The sequence below is a fragment of the Lytechinus variegatus genome, chromosome 4 (assembly GCF_018143015.1).
Source record: "Lytechinus variegatus isolate NC3 chromosome 4, Lvar_3.0, whole genome shotgun sequence".
NCBI classification, from domain to species: domain Eukaryota; kingdom Metazoa; phylum Echinodermata; class Echinoidea; order Temnopleuroida; family Toxopneustidae; genus Lytechinus; species Lytechinus variegatus.
In genome coordinates this window covers 61,687,621-61,706,705 of record NC_054743.1, presented here as the reverse complement: position 1 = coordinate 61,706,705, position 19,085 = coordinate 61,687,621, and the positions used below count along the sequence as shown (strand labels likewise).

Below are 19,085 nucleotides of genomic sequence, written 5' to 3'. Positions count from 1 at the left end.
ATCATGAAAATCGCGATGGCGGAGAGCATGGGAAGTATCCTTTCTCACGTAAGGTTTTAGAGATATTTAGTCTTTTAATTTCGTCTTGTGCATACGTTGAGGAATATATTTTCGTTCAAGTTATTGATATTTCCATCATGTCTACATTTTTTGTCTATAACTTGATCTTTTGTTTGCCCATATCAATAATAATTGCTTTTGGCATGACTTGAATTTGTATTCGTAGTTCACTTTCGTGCGTTCTGCTGCGCAGCGAGTATTGTAGCATAACATGGCCAAATATAGCCGGGTCGTTATGGCGAGACGTTTCTCTCCAGCTCCGCTGCTTAAGCTCTAGTTTGACCACGGACGTCGGGCAAGCACAATTGCGTAATGCTAACGGTAAATCCCGATTCTCGCATGCAACCTAAAATATCTTTCTGATACTGACAGAATGTCAGAGTTATAAGAGAATTAAATAAAACCAATTAAAGGGGTTTTAGAAAAATCATGATTTTTATACCGGTATATGAATGATCATATTTAATTTGTCATAATTTTTGTTGCATATTTTGCAAAATTTTGCAAAATTTTGCATTGATATAGATTTTAGTTTTAACATGTTTAACAAGTTACAGATCTAGTCATTTTGAGAAGAAAGAGAGGATCGAGGAAAGGTAACAAGAATGAGATGTATGATGAAAAAAAGAGGAATTAACAGTTAGAAGGAGAAGAACAAGATGATAAAGAGAGAACTCGTTTTGGGAAAATGAAGATTAAATAAATTTAAGGTCATGAAGGTAAAGAAAATAAATAGGAACGGAAAAGGGGAAAAATGGGAGGAAAAAAATAAAGATTTAAAAAGAAAGAAGAGAAGAACGTGAGAAAGATAGGATGACAATGAGGCCAATCCTACACAACTGGAAGAGAACAATATTATTAATATTGACTATTGAGGAATCAATTTGATGAAGGAAATAAGAGGACTAGAAAAGGACAAGGGGAGGATGAGGAGGAAAATTAACAAAACAAAATGGGGAAAATGAAGAAAAATGAAGAAAAAGTAAGGAATATAGAGAGGAACTGAAAGGGAGAGAAGGAGGACACTATAAAAGGAGATGATGAAGGGATGGTACTATTGAAGGAGGATTGGAAGAAAGGAAGGAAGAGGAAGTAGAACAAACAGAGGAGGGGAAGGCACATAAGTCAAAGTATTGATGTGATTAGACTTGGACTTGGCTACATCTTTAGTAAACATCATCTCAAGCCTCTCAACTCCCACTTAATCAATGCATTGGTTAAGTTGTTTGGTTCCTATCCCTAGCTATCACTTCTCCTTTTCTTAAAAGACCCTTCACCTGAGCCCTGGAATTGGTGGAATACCATGCTTATTTTGCTCATTTCAAGCAAAATTTTACACTTTTTTTCTTCTTTTCTATCTTTTTTTTGTACAAGCATTTTGAGATTTTTACCACAACTTGCCACAACAAAAATTTATTTAACCGACTAACAAACTTGCCATTCTTTTCAACATGCAGCTTTCAAAGAGCACCAACCAACAGACAAGCGAATCAATGGAAATGGAAGAGACCGGAGATACAACCTCGCTGGAGTCCAGCTCAGTGGAGCTGCTGACCAGTGAGGATCCATCCAGTGAGAGGGACGTCCCAGAGCTTCCTCGGGAGGAGAGTGTGGACAACCTATCAGAGAACTTTACAGATGCCTTAACCACTCAGGAAGGTTAGATTTGATCAAGGGGGTAAGGGGGGGGGGGGGGTTGCATTAAGGAATATGACTGATATTTACTATCTATTTTAATTTTTGTACATGGGTTGCCATAGACTTGAAGTTATACTTAATTGTGCAATCTTTGATGGTTTTATGTTACAAGTCCTAGATTTTATTACGGTAAATTAATTTGGTTGTATTTGGTCAATTCAACCCCCCCCCCCCCCCTTCACTGTCCAAGTTATATTTCATTTACCCTTGACACGTTTATCCTTTAATAAATTTTACTGTTTATGAAACATGTAATGATAGATTTGAATGTGTGCTAAATATTTTTTGGAGACTGAGAGTTGATAATACATTATTTTGCAAAAATTGTAATAGGCACTAACCCCTACTTTCCTGGGCTCCTCCACTTTTTTCATATATCAGGGGCAGGGGGATATTATTTTTTTCTCATAGTAGGGAAAGGAAGAAAGGGGGGGAAGGAGCAAACAAATAAATGTGTAACTCTATATTTGCTGTAATTCAATTGAGAATAAACTGGCCTTGTTAACACCCTATCAAAATACCCTGGTATCACCCCTGGAGTTCCTATAATATCCATTCTCTTGTTCTATCAGAGCCAGTAATTGAGGAGATTGTCAGCAAGGAGAGTCCACTTGTTGAATCCATCCTGGTGCAGTCTGAACCGGTTGAATCCAGTCAACAGGTGAATGGTGATCTTCAAGGCAAGGAAGACGTGGAGACCAGTACAGAAGAGGTGTTGTCAGAAGGAGCCGAGACTGCAACCTTGGTTGTAGCTGAGGAGAAGGCATCCAAGGAATCCAAGAAGGAAGGAAAGAAAGTCAAGAAAGGCAAGTTTGATATAGGGCAGATGTCATGATCTTCAACCACAAAGCTCCCATTAATCACATACAAACTGGTGTGATACTATTACTATAGAATAGAATTATAAAGGCAAACTTGCATTACTAAACATTTGTCAAATATAATCGCCCATGTTGAAGCATTATTTTAGACGATGTTATGTGGAAAATGAATTATTTATTCTATTTATGAATTTCTCTGAAGTCTAACAGGTTTTAGTGGTCCCAAAAGATCTGTTCTTAGATTTAAAATTAAAAATTGATGTATATAAAATAGATCATTTGGTTTAAGACAAAGTGGCATAAGTTGCAGAATTATGTTCTATATATTCATTTATTATTGTTATGAAAACTTTGCCTTTTATTTCTTAGGCAAAGATGCTGAACACATGAGCCGTGCCATCATGCAAGCTTTGAATGGACTGGAAACACCAGAGGATAAAATAGCTGCCTTATGTAAAAAATATGCAGAGCTGGTAAGTTCAGACATAATAACTATACAATCCATGGTGTCAAAGTGTATACAGATTTTGCAGGACTAGATTGTAAGAGAATGTACTTAAAGAGAAATTCCAGTAGTTGCAGTTAACACTGATTTCATGAGAAAGTCTGTAAAACAAGGCTTAATTGCCAGTATATCATCGAGGATCTAGATCTGGTACAGTTACATTAACTGGACTTTGTGAAATCTTGAAATCTACGCTGAAAATGATCGCACCGAAAATCCCCAACACAGATAAGCGCACGTGGGACAGTGTATTATTATTGCTTAGGGCGTCGGGCCCGACGCCCTACCCGAATCTCGTGCTTATTTGCTGATTTCTCAGCAATTACACAATTTCTTCCATAATCCTTTGGCACATGCGTTTTATTTATACAAACAGACACTTTAGTGGTCATTTCATTGGATTCTGTACGAACTCATCTTGATATCGTTACCAAAACTAGCATTTACCTTTAATGCTATCATATTTGCCTTGATAACCCTTTTTGGGATTCTGTCAATGTTTAAATGGACTCCATAACCTGGCTTGTCTTCCCATTTTTATAAATTTATATTGTACTAAATCCACCCTAAATAATTGTCATTAAAATGTTTACTATGGCAATTTGTTAATTTTTCACAAACATGGCATGTGATGAATTGCATCTTTTTTTTCAATCTAGTAAATTTGTGTCTTTACAGCAATTCATGAAATTCTCAAAATTTAAACCTCTTAATAATAGAAGCAATGGTGATCCAATGTAAGTCACATTATTTAATCTTTCACAAAACTTTATTCTGGTTATGATGTAATTCTTACTTTAATTGATGAAATAATTTTGTTTCATTTAGCTTGGTGAGCACAAGTCCCTTCAGAGGGAAAGCAAGACACAGACTAAGCAGCTTTCTCAGATCCAACGAGAAAGAGATCATCTCCAGAGTGAACACGGAAGGGCTCTCCTGGCCAAGAGTAAGCTGGAGAGTCTTTGCAGGGAACTCCAGAGGCACAATAAGACTATCAAGGTAAGCAGATCAAAAAAGTTACTACTGAATTCAATCAGTTCAAACTGGTGATTGTGAAATTTAAATCTCCAGAGCGAGCATTGCAGGGCACTCCTGGCTAAGAGCAAGTTGGAGAGTCTATGCGGGGAACACCATGTGTGTAATATGACTACCAAGATATTCCAACTGGTTACAACTGCTCCAAAGCAGTTTAAACTGGTTTGTTTGAAGTCTCAAGAGTGAGCATAGCAGAGCACTCCTGGCCAGGAGCAAGCCAGATAGTCTGTGCAGGGAACTCCAAAGGCACAATAAGTTTATCAGGGTAAGCAGATCCCACTGGTTACAACTGATTCAAGCAGTTTAAACTGGTTTGGTTAAAGTCCCAAAAATTAACATGGGAGAACACTCCCGTGTTTTCCTGTTTATTCATGGAAAATATGACTACCAAGCTGCCAATATTCTATTTCTCTGATTTCTTTATGAATCTGAAAATCTCCCCCATCTATTTTTGAAAAATTTATTGAAGTTTGAATATTATTATGTTTGGTAACTTTCATCATGTGTGTAAGATTCTCTCTTAGGATTTACCAAACATTGATGTAAACATATTGTATGTTTCTTTCTTTTATAGGAAGAGAGCCTTCAGAGAGCCAGAGAGGAAGACGAAAAGAGGAAGGAGGTTTCCAATAAGTTCCAGGTAGATTTGACATTGATGAGATATGATGATACACTCATAATTTGGTCAAGTTGGATACATGTGAGATAAACATTTGCACCATGTAACCTTTCATCAGTAGGGTAAAGAAAATAACCTGTCTCATAATGGTCTCAACCCAGCTCACAGAATTTTTCAAGAAGTTCCTGATTGGTTTTAGATTTCTAAGAATGATTGTACACTCCTACTTTGTTAAATTTTGTTGTTAGATCAACAAATATTTGCACCATGCAATGTGGTTGTCTGTCAGAAAAAAATTATTTCATCCTTTCTCAATTACGAAAAGGCCTCAGTCATTTGGAAAATTTGTACTGCGCTTTTTTGGGAATGGCCTGTATCACGGAAAGCTGGAGACCATAGTGCAGGATCGCTTTTCATGTTATAGCTGAAATGGAGATGATTGTGGGATGAATCTTACTAGGTGATGAGCTACACTGTATCAATAATATGATTGAATAATGTTTGTAAACTCACATTAGGTGTTGGACCTACGATAGAGCAGACACTGATAAATGACTTGTTATATGAATAGCCAAAAGTACTGTACATGTAAGCAATTCTATTATATGCACCTATGTAGCATTTTCTTTTATTTACAAAATGGTACTCATGAATATTTTTTTTCTGTCTGTTGCAGCAAACAATCAATGAGATCACAACACAAATGCAGGATAATCACACTCGGAATATCAAGCTAAAAGAAGAAAACATTGAGCTGGCATCCAAACTCAAGAATCTTGTTGAACAATATGAGAGGAGAGAAGAAGTAGGTGCACTTTATTATCATATGTGACCTGCCACCTTAGGAAAAATACAATAAGTTGCTCAATATAAATTTGAGATTTTTGTTGAGCTTAGAAAAGCACATCCAAAGCTTTAGAACGGTGCACAACATGTTAAAATTTATTAGCAATAACCCACACCAGTACTTGATTGAATGTAGAAGGATTCAAGTAAACATTTGAAAGGATAAAGGAGAACAAGGTTTGAAGTTTTGGTTCACTCAAGCATGAGGTGTCCACTCTGCAATCAGGTGAAACTTCCAAGTAGTCGGGGCAAAAATGGTGTCAAATAAACTCTTGTATGAAGAAGAATAATGACTCTTCAGATATGCTGATTCCAAAATATTACTTTTTGAAGACCAAATTATGCTATTGGCAGAGATATGTCATGTGCATCACATTTGCAAGTGGTGTCTTTTGATTCTTGACAGTTTAATGGTATCCTAGACTAGAAGTGTGTTTATTATAATCACCCATGGCCAGTAGCACTCACAGTGACTTCCTCATGTATGAAAATCAGAAATGAATGAATGACAGTATGAATAAATGAATGAATGAATGGGTTTATTAATTAATTCATTCATGAATAAATGGATGGATGGATGGATGGATGAATGAATGGATAGATGGAAGGATGGATTAATGGATGGATGAATTAATGAATGGATGGATGAAAATGATTGATTAAATGATTGATTGAAGGAATGAATGAGTAATAAGTGGATTATCTTATCAACTTCAAATTTATTATTTTCCTCTTTTGTGTCTCCCTCCACAGCACATAGAGAAGTTATTCAAGCATAAAGACCTCGAATCACAGCTCTATGATGCTAAATTACAACAATCAAATCTAGCATTAGCAGAAGAGAAAGAAAGGAATAAACGAGAAATGGAACTAGTAAGTATCAGTTATGAAACTTAGTTTTGTAATTCTTTTGAGTAATGAAATACAAAAATGTAGTTATCATTATAGTTGCTCTGATTTGCAGATATATGGATCATATTCAACTCAGTTTTATTAAATTTCTTTATATTCAGATGTTGCAATATAAAATGTATGAAGGTTGAAATGGGTAACCCCTCAAGAAGCCTATGCTTGTCAAACGAGATGCTCCCTTACAGAAAAGAATAAACAATATAACATAAATAAGTCGACTACCCAAAACTTCTGACACATCGGGATTCAACTTTTGTACAATATGTAACATACAATCATAAAAATTGAAATAACTCCATAACATGACCTGCATTCTTACATCTGGGTATGTGTATTGTGTTGAAAATATTTGATAATCTTCACATTTGTTAACATTATATTTTTCTCTTTATTTTCATTCCTCCAGTTATTGACAGAATCGGTAGATTCAAAAAGAAGGTTGGAAATGTATACAAAACAAGAAGCACAGTTGAAAGCTCAGGTGAGGTTTGCATTTATTTGACTTGGGCCCTGTTACATAAAAGGTGCATTTAAAGAGAAATTCCAGTAGTTGCAGTTAACACTGATTTCATGAGAAAGTCTGTAAAACAAGGCTCAATTGTCAGTCTATCATCGAGGATCTAGATCTGGTACAGTTACATTAACTGAACTTTGTGAAATCTTGAAATCTACGCTGAAAAATGTTCACACTGAAGATAACCAACACAGTGTATTATTATTGCTGGAATAAAGACCCGACGGAAGTGACCGAATCCGCGCTTATCTTGCTGATTTTTCTGCAATTACACAATTTCTTCTAGAATCCTTTGGCACATATTTTTTATTCATACAAACAGACACTTGGTTGGTCATTATATTAGATTCTGTAAAAAGTCATTTTCAGATCGTTACCAAAACTGGAATTTATCTTTAATTGCACAATTTAGCTTAACAGGAAACTGTGGTGAATCATGTAAAGTAAAGAAATCAATTGTTTTAGTCGTACCACTTTACTCTTCTCCCGCGATGCCTCATTCGGTAGAGCGGGTTTCCAGATTCCGATGACCCGAGTTCGATTCTCACTTGGTGTGCTAGTGCCCTTTGGCAAGGCATTAATTCACATTACCAGGTCCTGTAAAGAAGACTTAAAGCCGTCGGTCCTCTGGTTGCTTGCTAACAAGCATTCATGCTTTCTTAGCAGTCACATAAAAAAATTTCCATTTACCATTTCTATGCTGGCTGGCCTTATTTGATTTTTTTTTCAAAATATATCGGGTTATCTATGTATGATAAATCAGGAAATGATGTCTTGTGAGAGGTGCCAGGGGGGGGTGTCATAAATAGTGTTTCACAGTATGCATGTGTATAGAACACACACTCTCCAGATGTGTGCTCTGAAGTAGGTACCTATAACATTTACAGACTTGCCAACCAGTACGTTTTAGGTGTATTAAGTTCGTTTTTGCATCCAAAATATGGCAGTACATTTTAAAAAATGTGTTTTTTTGTAAAAAAAAAAAAAAAAAAATTTTTTTTTACAAAAACGTAATTATTGAAAAAAATCATCTCCACATGTCTCTATTTCATAAAACAAACACTAATATGGTTATTAGATCATTGTAATTTCAGGTAACTTGTTTTTATTTTCAATCATTTTGTTAAAACTAGGGTGAAGATATACACATGTTTCATGTTTGTTTTTTTTCATCTGCAAGAGCAGTGTGCATTTTAGCTTGCATGCAGCTTGAGTGCCGTGATGAGCAAGTGCTCCAAGCATTTAGTATGAAATACACTTTCTTGGGGAACAATACTGTTTTTTTTATCACAGAATACAGTTTTTCAATCCCTGAGGTTGACAGGTCTGCATTTATTAATCATATTTTTATTGCCATCTCTTGTGTGATTGTGTGTTTGTAATGTACTTCACCATCTGGCCAGGGTTGTCACATAAGTGCCATAAAACGCAAAGGCAAAAAGACATGTGTCTTACATAACCACTCTCCAAGTAGATGTTGGTGAAAGTTGCAACTCTCCAGTCTTGTTTCTTGTTGTTATCAAGGTAACTCTCTTGCATCAATGCTGAATGAATAAATATGAGATCTCTTTTGTCTCTTTGTCACACAGTTGGCAGTATATACCGAGAAGTTTGAAGAATTCCAGAGTACATTAACAAAGAGCAATGAGGTCTTCCAGACGTTTAAACAGGAAATGGACAAGGTAAGAAAATATCCATGTTGTGTTAAGATCGTCTATGGATTAAAAATAATTTTACCTGTGGTAGTGATCATAATAGACCAGTTCGTAATTACTTCATGGGCAATTTTGGTCAAATGACCTTTCATTTCTTTCATCATGATAGGCAGATTTCAAAGCAAGATATTACGTAAGCTTGCCTTACATAGCAGGATGAAGAAATTGAATAGACCAGGTGACTAGAATAGCACACCAATGGACACTTAATGAAGGTGTTTGTTGCATTCCTACTTTGAAAGCATGTTGCACAATATACTTGACAAACTGTGAAATACCAGTCGTTCGTGGAAGCATTGTTGTTTTTTGTGGATGTAAATGAAAACGACAATTCAAAAGAATATATGAATAATCAAGACATCAAAGTTGGTGCTTATCTCATTAGATTTTAAAGCACCATGTCACTTTAGTACAAATGACCTTCTTCTGATCATGCGTAGAATCTTTTGATCATGCGCAGAAAGGAACTACGAACTGGCTTATATAAGTTGGAATTCAAGCCAACAATGTGTATGACAAGTTGAGTGCATTTTGAAACTTGTATTGGGTGAGCATGTGTAGCATGGAGTGACAAAGTTGTGTGACCTTTTCCATTTTGACATAACTTGATTTCAAAATGTTTTTTGAAGGGAAAGGAAAGGGAGAGGAACTATTTTTTCCCCTGATACCAGCTCTATAAGCAATGCATTCTTTTACTTGACCATTCTCTTTTTTTTGCCTGATCAATAGAAAGTCTGCATGTCATCACATGGGGGGGGGTTACAGGAAATACATTCCTATTATGTTAAAACTTGGAAAACTTGGGGTATCTCTGTACAGAAAATGCCAAACAACTATGTATAACTTACAAACAGCAATTATGAAACAGCCCAAGACAAATCTCAAAATGTAACACTGATTTCTGTTTCTCTCTCGCTTGACAGATGACAAAGAAAATCAAGAAACTGGAGAAAGAGACAAACCTATGGAGAGGTCGATGGGAAACCAGTAATAAATCACTCATGACAATGGTGGAAGAGGTAAGAGTAATGTTGGGTTATTATAGTCGAGTGGTTTGATTATGAGGGCTGCTTTAATGAAGGTCCAAGGTTCAATATCTACTAAGACACCAGTATTAAATCACTTGTGACAATGGTTGAAGAAGTATGACTCGCCTTGGTTAATTCTAGTTTTTGTCTCACCTGCGAAGCAAAGTGAGACTATAGGCGCCGCTTTTCCGACGGCGGCGGCGGCGTCAACATCAAATCTTAACCTGAGGTTAAGTTTTTGAAATGACGTCATAACTTAGAAAGTATATGGACCTAGTTAATAAAACTTGGCCATAAGGTTAATCAAGTATTACTGAACATCCTATTAGAGTTTCATGTCACATGACCAAGGTCAAAGGTCATTTAGGGTCAATGAACTTAGACCATGTTGGAGGAATCAACTTCAAAATCTTAACCTGAGGTTAAGTTTTTGAAATGTCATCATAACTTAGAAAATATATGGACCTAGTTCATGAAACTTGGACATTAGGTTAATCAAGTATCACTGAACATCCTACATGAGTTTCACATCACATGACCAAGGTCAAAGGTCATTTAGGGTCAATGAACTTTGGCCGAATTGGGGATATCTGTTGAATTCCCATCATAACTTTGAAAGTTTATGGATCTGATTCATGAAACTTGGACACAATAGTAATCAAGCATCACTGAAAATTTTGTGCAAGTTTCAGGTCTCATGATTAAGGTCAAAGGTCATTTAGGGTCAATGAACTTTTGCCGAATCGGGGGTATCTGTTGAATTACCATCATAACTTTGAAAGTTTATTGGTCTAGTTCATTAAACTTGGACATTAGAGTAATCAAGTATCACTGAACATCCTGTGCACGTTTCAGGTCACATGACCAAGGTCAAAGGTCAATGAACTTTGGCCGAATTGGGTGTATCTGTTGAATTACCATCATAACTTTGAAAGTTTATGGATCTGATTCATGAAACTTGTACATAAGAGTAATCAAGTATCACTGAATATCCTGTTCGAGTTTCAGGTCACATGATCAAGGTCAAAGGTCATGTAAGGTCAATGAACTTTGGCCATGTTGGGGTTTTTTGTTGAATAACCATCATATCTCTTTAAGTTTATTGGTCTAGTTCATAAAAAGTGGACACAAGAGTAACCATGTGTCACTGAACATCTTGTGCGAGTAAGAGTAGTATTCAAAGTCAGCACTGCTGCTGTATTGAACCGTGTGATGCAGGTGAGACGGCCAGAGGCATTCCACTTGTTATCATTGGGGCTGCTTTAGGAAGGTCCAAGGTTCAATATCTACTAGGAAACCAGTAATAAATCACTCATGACACTGGTGGAAGAGGTACATGTAAGTCTAATGATGTGTTATTAAAGTCGAGTGGTTTGATCATGAGGGCTGCTTTTATGAAGGTCCAAGATTCAATGCACACTAAGAAACCAGAAATAAATCAATTATGATAATGGTCATAGAGGTAAGAATAATGTTGGTTTATTTTAGTTAAGTGGTTTGATTATTTGGGCTGCTTTCACTCATGATAATAGTTATAGAGCTAAGTCTGATGTTGGTTCATTTTAGTCAAGTGGTTTGCTCATTTGGGCTGCTTTTATGTTCAATATCTACTAAGATACCAGTAATTAATCACTCACGACAATGATGGAAGAGGTAAGTCTAATGTTTGGTTATTATAGTCGAGTGGTTTGATCATCAGGGCTGCTTTAATGAAGGTCCAAGGTTCAATATCCACCAGGTAATCGGTAATAAATCACTCATGACAATGGTCGAAGAGGTAAGGCTTCCATCTTGATTTATTTTAGTCAAGTGGTTTGATCATTAGGACTGCTTTTATGAAGGTCCAAGGTTCAATGTCCACTAAGAAACCAGAAATAAATCACTTATGACAATGGTCGAAGAGATAAGACCAAACCTGGTGGATTATAGTTGAGTGGTTTGATTACCGTAAGTAACGGTGTATTAACCGCACCTTTTTCTCTGCGGGATAGAAGCAAAAGTCGGGGGTGCGGTTTATACACGGTGACGGGTCCGAGCCAGCCCGCCGGCCCTCCCGTACATGTACGATGTCTGCCAGTTCACAACACATCGAGTGGCCGGGCGTAGCCGCCCAGGCAATGTCGTTTAGAGGGGTATGAGCCGCGGGTAATGGGAAGCGAACGATCTTAATTAAATGATGTCCATAACAAACGCACCCACCTTCATGACACTAATTTTGACTTTATTCTCGATTCAAAGTAGTGAAGTTCCCTGGCTAATTTAAAAGGGACGCCAAGCATACTCGGTAATATTTTTGTCACCGATGAGCGAGAGTTGAGTGAGCTTGCTTAGATCGCGTTGGAATGTGGTTATAATGCGACTTAAGCTGGCGCCATTCAAAGTCCCGTTTCGCACCAGCTTTTTTTTTGCCTTCCTGTTTGCTCTTCATAAGATACCATATAAACCATGCACGAGAGAGACGGCATGAAGCCGTAAAAAACAACTGGACAAAATGTCAATTTCTTTGTTTCTTGAATCTTCCTGTAATCCCGTATCCAAAATTCATGCTAAGACATCAAATTTCCGAAAGTGATTGTGAGGTTGTGATGCAAGAAATGTGAATGTTTCTTCCTCCTACGCTGGGAAAGACACAGATCATAATTTGATGTACTGGCATGACTGGTACTGTATCGTAGTTTGCAATGTAATGGCAGTGCTGTGTGTGTGCGTGTACACTGTGACTGTGAGGTGAGTGAGTGTGTAAGTTGCCAATATTGTCGGGACCGTTCTTTCTTTCTAACATTTGTAGATGAATTGATCAAGAACAGCAGATTTCCGCATACCGGTAATCTCTTTGGATACTTTGAAATCTTAAAAACTTAGATTTTGTTTCTTCGTACCTCAAATATGCATGTAAATGTAAGATTTTTTTTTTTTTTTTTTTAGTCCAAAGTTGGGGGTGCGGTTAATACACGGGTGCGGTTAATACACCGTTACTTACGGTATAGGGACAGGCTTTTATGAAGGTCTAACATTCAATGTCATCTAGTATCTCTCATGGCAATGATAGAAAAGATAAAGAGTTCCATCTTGGCTTCTTCATTGTGAGTTGTTTGATCATTGCTATGGGATTTTATGAAGGTCGAAGGTCCATATATCAATCTCAGCTAGGCAAATAGGGTGGTGTTCTGATAACCATGGTTTATTTAAACCTGGGTTAACTTAGACCACACTTTTATGGAATGCCAGTTGTCAACTCATTCACCAATTAAGAAAAAAATATTCTTAAAAATAGGGAAAAAAAATCATGAATTTGACAGAATTAATTGATACATTATAATTGCCATGAATATGGAAGAAATATTGTGAAGCCCAGCATTCCATAGAAGCATGGATTAAAACTCTAGTTGAGACTAGGGTATAACCTGAATTTAATCATCAAAATACCGCCTATAGAGTGGAATCCCAATATATATTTTGTAGGTCATCAGATTTTATCGTTTCCAGCTTTTCAATCGGAGAAAGAAGAAATTAAGATGAAAACCAATAAAAATTGGAAATTTGAGCTTATTTTGATGTTTTTATGTTGTAGTTCATTATTTCATTTTGACAAATGCAGTCGTTATTTTCATCATTTTTTTTTTTTTTTTTTTTTTACAGAAAGGGCGGCACGAGAAGGAGCTGTTAGACAGGAAGATCAAGATCAACAGACTAGAGAATCTATGTCGAGCTTTACAAGCTGAGAGGAATGCTCTAATAGGCAAAGCAAGATCATCAAAAGGTAAGTCATATTCCTGAGGGATGTTTCACAAAGATTTAAGTATGACTTCGGCACACAATTAAACTCTTAGTTGTGTACGATGTGAAAGGCTTGACCGCATTGGTTAGATCGAGTCATGAGGACGCGCACTACTACGTATCTATCAATGAGATCACGTGTTGCATATCATGTACACGTCAGCATTTAACCCTAAATAGACTGGGCTATTTCAACGCCTAAGAAGATCGCGACGAAAATTGGCACACGCATTACCCATGGCATTACCTACAAAACTATAACATCAAACTCTGCAAAAAATCTCATGTCTCATTAATTATGCTAATTTATGCGTAATACCATAAGTTTGCTCTAATTAATAAAATAATGCCCCTGAAATGCTAATTTTTGTTCCACATACTCTAGATAGGCATCTGATCAAATTTATTTAAAAAAAATTTCAACATCACATTTATTTTCTTATGTATTCTATTGTTTTCTAAATTTCTTATGTATTTCTTTGTTTTTCGACTTTTTGTTTTTTATTGTTTTTTCAATGGAAATTGTTGGGGACTTTATTTTGACCATAGAAAAGATAAAATTAATTGATTTTAAGCAGTAAAAGGAAAAACAATGATACATTTATGAATTTTTTGCTGAAAACACTATTTGCATTGGATTTGTACACAAATTCACGTTTTTGAGTAATTTTGGGTCTGCATGCACTTACAAAATGTTGCATAATTTCGGAACCGCGTACCCGGGGGTCACAATTTTGGTCTCAAAAGTTGCGCGAGACTTGAAAGTAAAAAGTCAGCGAGCGACGCGGTCAAAAGAATTTGCGCGGCGGATTTATCGCGAAAAATGTCGAGGAAGGGGCTGAATCAGCCCCCCCCCCCCAGTCTTTTTAGGGTTAAGTGCTACTGAAGTCATACGTAAATCTTTGTGAAACACCCTCCAGATTGTTTTGGCCTTGAAACAATTATTTTGAAAATAGTCATTTTGTCTTCCAAATTCTAACTTAGATAATTGGCTTGTCCAAAATATGATATTTCTTCATACTGCCAAAATTTCAAGATCTAAAGGTGAAGAAAAAAAAACAGATGTAGGTGTTTTCTTGCACTATTTTTACAGTCTGCTAAAAAAAGTTCCACATATATTGCACAGCATGCACATCCCTTGCTTTACAGAACATTGAGCTTCACACTGTATTTTCTCCTTATTTTTTGAGGTTCTTATTGAAATTCTTCTTTGCTCGATCAAGTACTTGTATAGGTTTACTGTTATCCATTTCGGACAAGCTATATATGTAAAAGCTTTGGATAAGCTTTTCAGACCAAAATCTCACAGATTCATTTTGGGCGACTTTTGTGCGCTTTAGGCTGAATAGTTTCATATATGTATGATTTATTTAAATGATGTATTATCCCTCTCTGTATATAATATTCAGATGGTTCTCAATCCTCGCCTTCATCAGACCTAGTGACAGAACTCAACTCAGCCCAAGAACCAACCTGCAACGGGGAAATCATCTCAAACCCACAGCCTGAGATTAGCCCTGCCTCCGATCCGACAGAGAGTAGCCCTTCAGGGGATAGCAGCGCTGCAGCGAGTGCGGATGGAGGGAACAAGGACGACGGAGGGAGAGGTGAAGGAGGAAGTGGAAAGGAGGAGGAGAAGAAGGAAGCAGCTGGAGTGGAGGAAGGGGATGGAGAGAAGGGAAAGGAGGATGGTGAGACGAAAGATAGCGTAGAGGAGAATGATCAAGCAATGGAAGAAGCAAATGATGAAGGTAGCGAGGATACCAAAGTAGAATTGCCTGTGTCATCAGAAGCATAGGATATGCCATTGCACAACTAGATCCCTGAGGGGCACTTTCATCAAGAACGTCAGCACTGAATAGATTGTCAGGTCTGTCAATTTCAGTCAAACCCTTGATTTTTATTGGCTGAGAAGCACTGATCTCCGACTGTAGCTATGGTATCTGTCAGAGAGACGTCTTGTTGGTGCTGGCAAGGTTCATGAAATGGTCCCCTGTTTCATAAAACTTGTGATCAAAAGCTGCTGTTACAAGCAACTGAAATTGTGGTATCTCATTGGCTGGTATCAGATTTGTCAGAAAGATTTCACATTGCTTATCGATAACATGTTTTTGTGAAGCCTGGCCAAGGGATGTAATTTGAGCTCTTGGAAAATCAGCTTGTCATTCATATCCTTTGCGTTCCCTTCAATATAATGAATTCCAATCATGTTTTCATAAATCACTGAAATGATTTATTGTGTGAGTACCTTTGGCTTAACACACGAAGCCTTGATTCCACTTTTCATCTATTTTCCATTATTTTTTCCCTCTTTGCATGGTTTGATATTGAAATGAAAGTTGCCTACATGTAGGATTAGTGTTTTGACAAAGAACAATACATATGTGTTTTGACCATCAGAAACTAAGCATTTTGAGAAAATGTAAAGCAAAGGAAACCATTTGAAATTTGTTTGTCTGTGATTTCTTTTTACCCATTCAAAAGCTAATTTTATTCAAAATCAAAATTTCAAGGCCCATGTCCAAGTTCACATTTAAGCAGTCAGAACAGGTGAGCAATAGGATCTATTTCAAGCATCACTCAAAAACTCAAATTTTTCGCCAGACACTTGGACATAACTTTGTTGTAGAAATCTGCACCTTTGAATCTGTTATGGCATCACACTTGCATTGATTGTGTGAAACGTCGTCATCAACAACAGGTGGAATATAACAGGAAATGACAGAACTATTAAACGTGCCTATGTGAAGGCAATTGATCTAGTGAGAGGGAGCTAAAATTTTGGAAAAGTATGGTCTCTCATTTCAGCTGTCATGTTTCAAGGTTGGGTCAATGCAATATTGTCGTATTTATAAGGTGTTTATCCACATTACTCGGTCCCTCAAAGAGGATGTTAAACCTAAGGTCATCTGGTTGCTAACCTACTAACAGCAGCCTCTAAGTAGTCTGGATATTGTGGGGGGGGTGGGGTAAAACCATGAAACCTCGAATTTGCTAATCCACTATCAGTTATGTCTGGGAGTTTAACATAAAAGGATACATTTGATATTATACAGATATTGACTAATGGGGTGTGTAATATAAACATTCTTTGGACCGCCGGATTTGTATTTTCCCGAAGCGCACAGCGCTGAGGGAAAATATGATCACAAGGGAAAATATTAATCATTTAGGTGGTCCAAAGAATGTTTTTTTGTACACATCCCATCAGTCAATATCTGTTATATTAGATAGCCTCTAATGATGAATATAAAGTTAGGCTTAACGATGCGTGCAGCATGTTTATAATATTCACAGTGATTGATTGAACTGGTATAGATCTAACGTTAGATCTTGATCTAAGTAACGTTAGTCTAACGCAGTGAATGACCCTTTTCTATTCAAATCAACTTTGTTTAGGCCTAGCCCTATAGATCTAAATCCAAGTTCGAGCCCAGACCAGGTCCAGGACCCAATGCAGGCCGATAATGCATGGTAACATCTAATCCACAAGAGGGTGCCATACACGTAGAAAAATATATTCATGGACCGGTTGGTCAATATATTCATCGAAGGTGGACCGGCTGGGAAAATACATTGATATTGATCATATCACGTGACGCGTTATGGACCAATCGCGCTTGGCTATCTGTCTTGGCTATCTAATATTTACTATTATATTGTAACTTTAAGTACAGGGTTTGCCATAGAGGTAGAGTTACACTTAATTGTAAAATTGATCGTATCTTTATGTAATACAGGGTAGGGCAAGGAGAGCATTTGAAAGTTGGTGAAATGGGGGGCTTTGATTCTTGATATTTCTCGTGTTGATTTTCAGTGGTATATCATCTTAACATGAGAAAGAACTGTAGGCCCTCGTTTCGTAAGGATTATGGGGGAAAACAGTTTAAATGCAAAATTGAAATCCTTCAAAGATTGTGGCTTTGTATTAGGCAGCTAAGTCTTAAGTAAACTCCACTGAAGCATTTGCTTGAATTCTCTGCAGCCAGTTGTGAAGAATACATCCCTGGAGTGCAGTGGTTTTACAGTTCACCATGTATTCTTCCATGGGCATATGTTGGTCCTGAAAAGGACTGCCCAAACTTGACTTTTTAACAAGTGTGTTCTTGTCATCTTCATGAGAATGAATACACTTGTCATACCATTGAGTTTGGGTTGCCCTTTTCAGGATTAACATTCATGTATGCCCATGGGACTATGGTGTACCATGAAACCACTGCACTATTCTTCTTTGCCATGGAAACCTTCAGAAGTTACTATTCCCTATTTTGACCGAAGGAAGCATGTGACATATCAGCCGGAATTCTGTTTTAATCTGTTTACATTTTACAAACAAAATTCTTCTTCCGGGCAAATTTCATAGAACAACACTGGTTCTGCTATGAGATATGGCTTGTTTATCGTCATGCTAACTCATGGATGTCTTGTCTATGTAAATGACAGACACAATTCTGTTCTTTTTAAAGGAAATAACACATTTGCTTCTTTCTTCATTTTGTAAAAGTAGGGCAAAATAGATTTCTAGAATAGTTTTGAAGGATTATGTAAGCAATTCACTCCTTTTGGTTTCATTTGCAGTAGCTGATGGATGATATCCCAATGTTTGGAGGAGATGGCAAACTGATATTTGATATTGAATATGTTGATAGTGCTGTCTATTGTTTGATCAATGTTAGTACTTTGTGCATTGATATGTTCACTTTGTCGGTGATATGTCAGCTCTTTCCAAAAAAAAATATTTAACTATTGAATACAGAGGAGGGAACATGTAGTTTAACCCGTAATTGCTCTTTATAGTAGCATAAATCTTTTTGGGAGCTCTTTTGAATAAAATTCAGATGAGTGGTTATAGTCTTTCAAAATGTAGGGTACCGGTTATGCTAGAAAATCATGTTCACTTTGCACAGTTGAGAGTGTAGAAAGGAAATTGCCCCATTATACAAGTAATGCATGAACATGTAATCTATCCTCATTCAAGTTGAGGCTATGTTCGAGCTACTGGATAAAGCTGTTAGGCCAAGTGCAATATCTTGAACATTGCCTTAACAGCGAATGGATCACTTAATTAGCTATAAGATGTTAATGTTCTTTTATCTAAAAGTGGTTTGTTTAAACTCCAAGATTGCCGCAATATATATATCACTGCGTTGGAAAGTGAGTATTGTGTAGTCATCAATGCACATTCGCACTAAGCTATTCTGTGACCCACTTGGCTCTATAAACAAATATATGCTGAAATGAAATCTTATTCAATAGGTGCATCCTACTTAACTCTATGAAAAACAACTTCCTCATATTGAGCTTTCTTTTGCACAATATCATTCTTTTTTTTCTGATAATTACAGATTTATTTATTGATTTGATTGATACACTTAATTACAGAACAGAAAATAATCTATTCATCTGGACTTACACTTATTGAAACTGAGACAAGTTTCATGTCTGATCCGGGACACTTCTTCAGCTCGTCTGAATTCTGCGTCTGGGTCAGTTTGGAACGATTTCCCGCCAATTCAAGCTGAAGAAGTGTCCTGGATTGAACATGAAACTTCTGT

The 19,085-nt window shown here is 36.8% G+C and overlaps 1 protein-coding gene across 1 annotated transcript; it reads left to right on the top strand.

Annotated features, from left to right (window-relative positions):
* LOC121414449 (alpha-taxilin-like) lies at window positions 1-15,536 on the top strand. Its single transcript, XM_041607629.1, has 13 exons — window positions 1-48; window positions 1,518-1,719; window positions 2,331-2,564; window positions 2,949-3,052; window positions 3,913-4,083; window positions 4,694-4,759; window positions 5,415-5,543; window positions 6,338-6,457; window positions 6,903-6,977; window positions 8,600-8,692; window positions 9,649-9,744; window positions 13,393-13,513; window positions 14,940-15,536. Exons 1-13 carry the CDS (start codon window positions 4-6, stop codon window positions 15,326-15,328), a joined length of 1,845 nt encoding a protein of 614 aa, XP_041463563.1. The 5' UTR covers window positions 1-3; the 3' UTR covers window positions 15,329-15,536.
* Window positions 15,537-19,085: the final 3,549 nt, after the last annotated feature.